This window comes from Patella vulgata, chromosome 8 (genome assembly GCF_932274485.2).
Source record: "Patella vulgata chromosome 8, xgPatVulg1.2, whole genome shotgun sequence".
NCBI lineage: Eukaryota > Metazoa > Mollusca > Gastropoda > Patellidae > Patella > Patella vulgata.
In genome coordinates, this window is record NC_065886.2 from 4,486,991 (window position 1) to 4,498,291 (window position 11,301).

General features: G+C 37.4%; 1 protein-coding gene across 1 annotated transcript; it reads right to left on the bottom strand.

Annotated features, from left to right (window-relative positions):
- Positions 1 to 2,704: 2,704 nt before the first annotated feature.
- Positions 2,705 to 7,987, bottom strand: LOC126829924 (uncharacterized). The gene is made up of 2 exons (XM_050560099.2): positions 7,691 to 7,987; positions 2,705 to 5,731 (listed from the first exon to the last, which is right to left on the bottom strand). The coding sequence occupies exon 2, from the start codon at positions 4,872 to 4,874 to the stop codon at positions 3,897 to 3,899; it is 978 nt and encodes a 325-aa protein (XP_050416056.1). The 5' UTR covers positions 4,875 to 5,731; positions 7,691 to 7,987; the 3' UTR covers positions 2,705 to 3,896.
- Between the last annotated feature and the right edge of the window lie 3,314 nt (positions 7,988 to 11,301).

Below are 11,301 nucleotides of genomic sequence, written 5' to 3' on the forward strand. Positions count from 1 at the left end.
TCGGGATTCCTTCCCTTTTTAGCTACCTTTTCTCGGGAACCCTTCCGATTTCTTGTACTTTACGCCGCCCCCTCGCGCCTCCCTTGCTCGTACTTTTTCTTGGTTTTCTCGGCATTCTTTACCTTTTGAGTTCTCTCGTACATTCAGGCCCTTTCCTTTCAACAAAGTTTGCCCCAAGTCCTTGCGGCTTTCTCCCCTCTCGTATGTGTTTCGTAAAAAAATTAAAACGGTCACATTTCATTGATCAACAAATCAATAATATAACGCGAACGTATTTGTATTTTTGAATGGAAATACTTCATCCGGGACTTATTTTATTTACAGATGTCCCTCTAAATGATAAAATCAATCCCGTTGCGATTGACCCCATAGAAACTTTAACAAGGTTCAAAAGGTCACATGAGAAGAAAATATATGAAATTCTGATAAATTACATTTGAATTTCTTTAAATATTTGGTATATGGTATAATGAGCCATCCGATAGTGCCGCTGCCCGGGCAAAATTTCCCTCATAGCACACTGTATGGCGTATGCCCGTCTTCATTAGCCCAGTATAGGAGCAGGACAGTAGGACGTTAAACTCCATTTCATTTCATTTCATTTTGTTGCTTCCATATAGACTAGAATATGAACAGAAGGACTAAACCAGCGGCTGCCAGTCAGGATACGCCCACATTTTCGAGAGATGGATAGAGAACAAGCTATAAAGAAAGCGATTTTTCGTACAATCAGGGGCCATAATTCAGGAAGTAACGGTCCGATATGGGCGAATATCGAAAGTAGCCAAGATCCTTGGGTTATAAACTTACATTTCAAGTTTCAACAAAATCGGATAAAAATTGTGACCTCTATAGGGTCCACAACCTTGATATACCATATTTTTACGCTAATTGAGAACGAACGGCGGCCATTTTGTCTGTCAATTTTGGGCCGATTTTCATGAAATTCAAACTCATCGTCCTTAGGGTGTAACGGTGATATCAAAAAATACGGTTTTTTAAATCGGATAAAAATTATGACCTCTATAGGGTCCACAAGCTAAAAACGCGATTTTTCGTACAATCAGGGGCCATAATTCAGGAAGTTACGGTCCAATATGCGCGAATATCGAAAGGAACCGAGATCGTTGGGTTATAAACTTACATTTCAAGTTTCAACAAAATCGGATAAAAATTGTGACCTCTATAGGGTCTACAACCTTGATATACCATATTTGTACGCTATTTGAGAACGAATGGCGGCCATTTTGTCTGTCAATTTTGGGCCGATTTTCATGAAATTCGAACTCATTCATCCTTAGGGTGTAACGGTGATATAATAATACGGTTTTTTAAATCGGATAAAAATTATTACCTCTATAGGGTCCACAAGCTAAAAACACGATTTTTCGTACAATCAGGGGCCATAATTCAGGAAGTTACGGACCAATATGCGCGAATATCGAAAGGAACTGAGATCTTTGGGTTATAAACTTACATTTCAAGTTTCAACAAAATCGGATAAAAATTGTAACCTCTATAGGGTCCACAACCTTCATATACCATATTTTTACGCTATTTGAGAACGAACGGCGGCCATTTTGTCTGTCAATTTTGGGCCAATTTTCACGAAATTCGAACTCAGCCATCCTTAGGGTGTAACGGTCATATAATAAAACGGTTATTTAAATCGGATAAAAATTATGACCTCTATAGGGTCCACAATCTAAAAACGTGATTTTTTGTACAATCAGGGGCCATAATTCAGGAAGTTACGGCCCGATATGCGCTAATATCGAAAGGAACCGAGATCCTTGGGTTATCATCTTACATTTCAAGTTTCAACAAAATCGGATAAAAATTGTGATCTCTATAGTGCCCACAAGCTAAAAACGTGATTTTTCGTACAAACAGGGGCCATAATCCATGAAGTTTCGATCCGATACGGACTCAGACTAGTAATTATTTGCCCATTGACTTCAATGTTAAATGGGTGTAACATCACAGGCTGTAGCGTTTTGCTCAACATTCCGTTGGTTCCAATCTCTATAGGCACAATGGGGACCCTCATTTGGCAATCTCCTCAGCATAAGCTTGACATATGGAAATATGAAGAGACAGTTGAAATCTATTTTTGACTATATAGCCGAAAATGTCTCAGAAATCAAAGTAGAAATTGATCAACAAATAGAAGATGTTTTGTATAACAGTTATGGCAATAGTCCCTTCTCAGGGACTCGTGGAAATTGACGTGGTCGGTACTGCAGAAATAATTACAAACGGCCATATAAAAATTACTCGTCACATACTAGGGAATTCAGAACCCAGACCATCCAATAGATATCCTCACCCCAGTGATGCCAAGTACGGAAAATCCTTTATATCCTTCTGTTAATCCCTCTAAGTGTACTATAACCATTCAAGTTGTCATTGGGCTAAAAACTGACCAGACCGTTATGAGGCAAGAACATTAGACATTTCGGGAGAGACACATGATTGTTTAATTGAAACATTTATAGCTGAAGCATTAAAATTCAGCCGTTTTGGATAGTGATTGTACACAAAATATTTGTGGCGAACTTTGGCTTTTCAATATGTCTGAATACCCAACAAGTGAAAAAGAAAAAAAAAGGGTCATTATGCTAAACAAGCAATTTGGACATCCAGGGAGAGATAAATTAGTGACAGGGGCAGGACTAGATGATAAGCCATTTATTTAGTTGAAAAGAGACATAGATACAACTTGTGTGATATGTAGGCAATACAAAATACCTGCATTACAACCCGTGGTAGGGTTGTACCTTGAACTTAAATACGATTAACGGTTCAATAGATTTACATCTTACGAGAAGGAGCCTGTTAAGCTGGGGAGCCAGAATTGTAGCGTTACATTATCGCGACGAGGATATTTTGTGGGTTATATAAGTGTTTTGTGGGTAAACATCACACAGTATAACACAAGGAAGTATATGAATAATTATGATTTGAACGAACAGTCTGGTTGGTGTACAGAATGTATGGTCTATATATAATTATACTGATGTAAACAGCTCAAACGATAGTTGAAAATAGAATAAAAACGATAGTTGAAAACAGAACAAACTATAGTTTAATTATCTCGCTCTGACTGTTATTTCCCATGTTTCGTGAAGAATATAACACTAGATTATATCAACCTGTTATTTGTATATGTTTGTAAGGTATACACATCTATACAGCGCTTTTTTATGTTGTTGTTGTGATATTGTTGTGTTCTTAAAGCGATAGTTGCATATTTTATAAGGACATTAAAGCATAATTATATCTAGCCCTTAATAGGCTGTCAAATAACTATACAATCATAGCACGACAAGCTCTCTTGTTTCTATACCGCTCAGTAGAATTGATAAAGATCAAAGTCTCAACTTGGAAATGATAATATTTGCCAATTTAGATACTGACAATAGTGAATTATAAGTTTAATATGATTAATCCTTAATAAGAAGGCAGAAGTGTGTTTTAAGTTTTTAAGTCCAGGTGTTTTAAGTTTTTATTTCAACATTATTACTTTACAAACATGGAACTGTCGCTTTTTATTAAAATAGAGCATTCAGTATTTTATCGGAAATGCACGGGCAGTATGCGGTATTGTAGTTAGTCTTAGCAGTATATATTTTATCGGAAACTCAGTCGTAACAGTTAAAAATTTCAGCAGTAGAGTGTTTGATTTGAAATAAATCCATATCAGCCGGAGGCTCAGCCATAGCAATACAGTACCTACTGGGAAACACAGCGTAGAAGAGTAATTTATCTGAAATGCAACTATTGTAGTACAGTACCTTAATCGTAGCAGTAGAGTACCATATCGGACACAACACCTATCTGTCGGAAATCAGAGGCATGTATGTGAGGTTGATGGAGCTCTTAATCTTCCTGCTTTAATATGTTGCCACACCAGCAAAGAAGATTTTCGCTGAACACCAATTCGATTCGGCATAGTCGCTATGATAAGCCCGACCCATATGTAGAAAAAATTCCCGCCTGGTCACCATTTCGCGTGGAGATTTATTAATAAAATTTGTTAATATAGGCTTTTTTGGTTTTAATATCTCCCGATATCTCGTAGCAACGGCATAATGCATCCGTAACCGATCATGACCACATCGCACTCCAACAACCACGGGCCAATTCTTCTTTATGTAACCAATAGCTTGATCTCTAATGTCATCACTATAGTTCCCAATTAGACTCCTCCATCCATTAGTATGGATAGTTACTTTTGGATTTCCCGATTTCTGATTTTCCTGGAAGAACGCATCTATTCTGTTCATTCTGTGCGGCAGTGTAACACTTTCCCCTGCTACACAAACTGACCCAAGAATATCATGCAGCATTTCGGTATAATCTACCATTTCCTCATTAAGGGATTGTGGGAAAAAGCTTCGGCGACCATCACACGTGTTGCAGCTTTTCGTTAATTTGAATAAATGATGACTTCCCGTGCCATAGAGTTCAGGTTTGAGATGTGATCGCCTGTTTAAATATCCGAACACCATAGCCCACGCAACGGGACCACAACCAACGCAACAGTTCTTCCAACATAACAAGCTTTCCGAGTTGTGCATCTTATGTTGCTTGTAGTTAGGAAATAGCTCTTCATCGTCGATTTGGTAGTATTCCTTAACCTGATCAACCACATAAGTAGATTTGATCAGCTTAATTTCACGGTTCGATTTCATGTTGGAAGGTACATTTGGTGAAGGTACGCCTGTAAGTGTAACATTTGTAATACCTTCTTTATCGGGGGAAAGCGTTGATAATACTGGTATGTACTGAGGACTTTGCTTGGTAATATATTCTTCACATTTTTCAGGAGAAACCAATGTTCGTACGACATCAACATTTGAAGTCGCCATTTTGTTACTGTTATATTTTATCCTAGATGGTCTACTGAATATAACTCAATAAAGTCAACTAGATTTTGTTTTCGGATAATGAGTCAGAACTGATTTATGTTTTTTTTTTATTAAAATCTATCATTAATATGTCGGAGTTTTCTTACTGTTCCTATAAGATACTATTTCAATTATATTCTCACCCTTTCCCGGACACCAGATGGGGATCAATTCATTTAATAATTTTTAGTTTCTACCGACATTGTCTCAACGTCGATGTTCGCTTTATGGCCTTCTTGTCTTTGATTGGTCCTTGCGATTTCATGATTTACAACGGATACTAGGTACAATATTTGTATCTTTCATCAGGTAGGACAAGTGTTCCACGTAATACTGGTCAAATCCTCCACTGGGTTCTGATTTTGAGATATCAGTTAGGTCAGTTTTTACAAACTCTGCCTTGAATTTTGTTTTTGAATAGATTTATCGGTTAAGGCCTGTTGTACTATTCGTTCCGTGGATTATGTTTTTGAATTATCGGCTAGGACCTGTTATACCAGTTCTCCTGTCATCACACCTGTCTAATATGGTGTATATTTATCATATGTGTTCATCGTTCAAGTTAATTTGATTATTTTATCAGCTCAGACCAGTATGTCCATTGATTGGCTGACTATGTAGACTGTGTTCTTTAATGTTTAATATGGAATGGAATGTCTTCTGTATTGTTTAATATGAGATGGGCTGTCTTCTGTATTGCTTATGAGTTGTGTTCATTCTACAAGGATTGGTGGCGATTATCCATTCTTTAAATGGCATTTAGTAATTATCCATTACTGAGTATATCATTCTTCTGACTTGTTTACTGTCGTCATTTCCTAGTGGACACAAGAAAAAGGATTTATATGAAAAGGTTTCTTTTCTCAGTTCATGTTTCATTTTATTGGATATTTGAATTTTGTTAATTTCCCAATAAGGTAGGTGATCTCTTGAAATGTGAACGTTAGAGCCAAGAGATTAGGTATATACCCAAGCTGTAACATTGGTCAGCCTATAGATTGTAAAACCGAGAAATTTTCTTAACATAATCAAAAGAAACGAAATGGGGTTTTAAAGTCCTACTGGACTGGGCTAACGACGACGGGAATACGCCATACAGTGTGCTACGAGGGAAATTCTGCCCGGACACCGGGGCCACGACATACACTTACATCGAATTCCAACTGCCAAGGGAACTTTTACGTGCACGCCAATGTGTACACGGAACCTCGGTTTTTTCGTCCCATCCGAACGACTATACGTTGTCCCTTACCAGGCCCTATGTCCTGCACCACTGACAAGTTTAGCGAACCAACGCCCTAATCACTGAGCCACCGTAGCTCTTTATTTCGTGCAGTTTATCGATCAACTGGGGGGTTGGATGGCTGAATGGTTAGCGTGCGCGCGCTGTATCATAAAGTCTGGCATTGAGTCGACTGGCGTGGTTTCGAATCCCCGGTTGTACGTGACAAGGAGTAGGGTCGCCTGTCCAACCTCGTGGGTTTTCTCCGGGTCCTCCGGTTTCCTTCCACTGCTAAAAACCCCTATGCGCAAGCGAATTATTGAAATAAAATTAAACCATATGTTAGTCCCGAAATGACCTAGTTGTGTCGAGTGGACGTTAAACCCCATCTCTCTCTCTTATCGATCAACTATATTGTCATGAATGAATCGGGTAAGTTTATAATAACCATTATTATGTATATAGTTGGTTCATAATCGCTGAAAAATCTCGACAACCTTTCTCGGCCAACGCAGGGATCGAACTGGTTAGCGAGCCAACGCCTTGTCTTACTCACCGAGCCATCGTAGCTCCCAATAATCATAAGGAAAAGTCTCTTTTAATTTACTTTTTATGTTCTCTGGAGTCACCGTGGCTCAGTTGTAATACTCTGGCTCTTGAGACAATTTTGGGTCTTTATAAAATTGTCTCTTCAATTTTGTCTATAAAGTTAAATCTCACGTACTTAATAAAAGTGGGTATAGTTATTCGTAAAAAACAGAGATATTTTGTTCAAATTATAATCATTGTCAAAATAGTCATCAAATTCTGGCTGTTTATTAACCTATGGTGGATAGACCAAAAATAGGTAATGTTTCATATCTTATTTGTGGGAAATAAAGAGTTTAATCCTTATATGGCGTGGAAATTAACGTCAAGGTTATCGAAGACCTGCAGAAATTAGGGGGTATAAATTAGGGTGTAGAGGAGAGCTAGATTAGACTCTCACCAGATTATTCCAAGAAGCCATTATATATTTGAGAACGAGGAACCTGCCAAGTTATTTCAAGTTTACCAATAAAGCTGTGAAACTATTATTACTGTAGTATTATTTACGATCACAAGGAAACACAAAAATTAAAGAAGTCCGTAGTACTACACAGTGAGCATGGTGTGAATTCACTTAGATGGAGACCTCGAGTATGATCCTAGTATTGACCGAGAATGTTCCAAGGAATTTCTAAATAGGTAATGGCAAGCACGGGTGTCTAGTTATTTAAACAATATTTTATTCACTTAAATTTACAAAATTTATATAATAGATATAGGATACGATAACAAGCTTTATCAGCTTATATAAAATCGCACGGGTGTCTAGTCGTTCGGAAGGCGGAAAAAACGATATCGCGCGTATACAATTGGTTGCACCTTAAAAATTCCTTGAATTTTGGAAATCGAAGTAAGATTAGGCCAGAGCTATCCGAGCAAAATTTCGTTCATAACCATAGCACGTCTTCATTATTAGCACGGTTGAAAAAATATAAGAAGACGTTAAACACCATTTCATTGTACTTACCTCTGTTCGTTGTCTTTTAAATTTCCACCTCCAGGGTAATTAGTTAGTTATTTTTTTCTTCACCATTTAAACCTATTTCTTTTAAATTTCCACCTTCAAGGTAATGGGTTAGGTATTATTTCCTCACCAGGTAAACATATTTCTGCGTATATGAATACATTAGCCGAGTGTGTGTGTGAAATAAATTAACTATTAGATTTAATTCCCACCATAAGGAAAGTCGTATTAATACGATATTAACAAGAGACGTCAACAACATGTGTATAAAAACAGTAATAACAGGCAAAGACAAGTTTTATTTCTCGCAGCATAATAATCATATTGAAGTTTGAATGAATATAGGAGTTAAACTATTAGATCTAGATAACTGCCCAATGTATACTAGTATATTTGTTTGTATATGAAAAATGTAAATGATTAGGCGACATATTGCATACCTTTTTATGTATTTGTATAGCGTGTGGAAGGTGTCTTTATGCTATTCGGGATTGTACGTTGATAACAATGGTCATAATGTATCAATTACCATTGTGATCTAATACTATATGATTTATGTGATCACGTGGTGAGAATATGATTATGGCTATTCCGAGGCTACTACCACTTCTACTTCTACTACTACTGCTACTATTACCACCACTACTACTACACCTGTTACTACTACACCTGTTACTACTACTACTACTGGTACGACTACTACTATAAACTACTACGACAACTACTACACCTGTTACTACTACTGCTACCTCTTCTACTACTATTACAGCTACTACTATAAACTACTACGACAACGACTACACCTGTTACTACTACTGCTACCTCTACTTCTACAACTGCTACGACTACTACTATAAACTACGACTACTACAACTACCAACTACGACTATTACGACTACTACTACTATAATTATGACTACTAGTACAACGACAACGACGATTACTACTAATACGGCGACTTCTACTACAATTACTACTACTACGACTAATCAGTATGATGAAATGCCGACAGAGAGAGAGAGAGAGAGAGAGAGAGAGAGAGAGAGAGAGAGAGAGAGAGAGAAATGGGGTTTAACGTCCACTCGACACAAACTAGGTCATTTCGGAACTAACATATAGTTTAGTTTAATTTTATTTCAATAATTCGCTTGCGCGTAGGGTTCTTTAGCAGTGGGAGGAAACCGGAGGACCCGGAGAAAACCCACGAGGTTGGAAAGGCGACCCTACTCCTTGTCACGTACAACCGGGGATTCGAATCCACGCCAGTCGACTCAATGACAGACTTTATGATACAGCACGCTAACCATTCAGCCATCCAACCCCCCTGAAATGCCGACACTTCGATCCTTTTATATAGGTTACACGTTCTGCCAGTCATTCGATTTTAAGTTTAATTGTGAGAATGATTAGTTGAATCTTCTCAGGTTTCTTTCTCTTGTTCACCACCCCGGAACGCAGGCAAATTATTGAAACACAATATACCCCATGTAATCGAATTGACATAGCTGATTTGAGTGGTCATTAAAACCCATTCCAATATTTTCAACCGGTGACACAATACAGTAAAATATTCGCATTTGGTCCATGAACGTTGCGAACAAAGAGAGTAACAATTAGGACCATGTTTCAAATAGTTTCATTACCATATCAACAAGCCAACGGTGAGGCTTATGTCCCCCGCCGAAATCCCAAAATAAATAGATGACACATATTAACTAATCGCACATTTATTTTTTTTTTACAAAAGTATCGAGCCATCAAACCATACACTAAATTGTATCACTCTATTAGGTAGAATCAAGATTATCTTGTCCCAAAGCATTGACCAATAAAATTGATTAGCTCTGCTTAGCTTCAGCTCGAAATGTTAATCATTGAATTCAGTCAAGACATTCGTCTAATGAACATCTACATTAAGTTTAAACATTCTACCTCAATTGAAAACCGAACTGTTATGATCCAACGTCTTGACCAATCAAATTGCTTATCGCTCCTTAGCCTAAGCAGAAAATTCTCTCTCACCATCGAACTTAGTCAAGGTAATGATATAATGTGTCTATATTCGGAGTTTCATCGCTCTCACTTCATTATAACCAAAGTTATTGTGTCCCAAAACCTCAACCAATCAGATTGCTTACCATAAGCAGAAAATGTTCACCATCGAACTCCATCAAGGCATTCACCTAATGAACGATTACACCAAGTGTAAACATTTAGAATGAGAGTTATTATATTCCAAATTGCTTATCAATTAGAATGAGAGTCATTATATTCCAAATTGCTTATCGCTCTGCTGACTCTGAGCAGAAAATAGTAGTCAAGGTATTGATGTAATGAAACTATACACCAATTTTCATCACTCTCATTTAATTAGAACTAAAGGTATCATATCCCAAAGCATCAACCAATCAAATTGCTTATCTCTGCTTACCCTAAGCAAGGCATTGACATAATAAATACCTACACCAAGTTTGAACATTTTAGAAAGAGGGTTTTTGTGTCCCAAAAAGTGTGACGGACAGATGAACTTACAGTCGGGCGAACCCATATTAATAGTCCCCTGCTTTCTTCGAAAGGCGGGGGACAATAAGCTTTCTTCTAATTTACAATTTATTCATTGATCATCTTAACACGCCCTTAATAAAAAAAAAACGAAGCCTATTCTAATACATTCCTGACTAAATTCTTTAAGCTATAATTTCATACTTTCTAAAAAATGAAAACAATTATTTTTATATCTGTTGCTTAAAGATGCATTATGTAAGAGCTAATTCTGCATAATTTGGCCTCAAATTTCCACAATCAATTCTCTAGACCATCGGGCGGTTGTGATTTTCAAAAGTTTTAAACACGATCGTCGGTTAATAATTAAATTAAAAAATGCAATAATTTGTTTATTATCGTAACAACGGTAGCATAATGACAATAAAGACTACTACACCGTTCTTCAAACGGCTATAATTTCTCTCAGAATTAAGTACTAGTAAGTTTTTATTAACTATTAGAATTGACAGTTCTTTATCGAAATCTTACATAATGCATCCTTAACATTCCTTTTATTTATTTATTTCCTGGGGGGTTGGATGGCTGAATGGTTAGCGTGCGCGCGCTGTATCATAAAGTCTGGCATTTAGTCGACTGGCGTGGTTGTACGTGACAAGGAGTAGGGTCGCCTGTCCAACCTCGTGGGTTTTCTCCGGGTCCTCCGGCTTTCTCCCACTGCTAAAGACCCCTATGCGTTAGCAAAGTATTAAAATAAAATTAATTAAACCATAGGTTAGTCCCGAAATGACCGAGTTTGTGTCGAGTGGACGTTAAACCCCATTTCTCTCTCTCTCTCTCTCTCTCTCTCTCTCTCTCTCTTATTCAATTACCTTGACAGTAGTGCTGGACAGAGGACATGGCTGGTAAAAAACCGCGCCTTGTCGTTCGGATGGTACTCCCAAAAAATAACCAACCCGCGTTGAAATTCGACGACGACATACTGCTGCCCGGTGTGGGAGCACCTTTACTGGACCCGTATATATAGAACGTTAAACTCCATTTCATTTCATTTCTTTGTAAGTCGCTTAGGTCTTTTAATTTCTAACAAATTAAATAAAATGAAGTTACAT

Bases quoted from the DNA above. Each gene is read 5' to 3' on its own strand.
- LOC126829924 (XM_050560099.2), bottom strand. From the start codon at position 4,874: ATGGCGACTTCAAATGTTGATGTCGTACGAACATTGGTTTCTCCTGAA.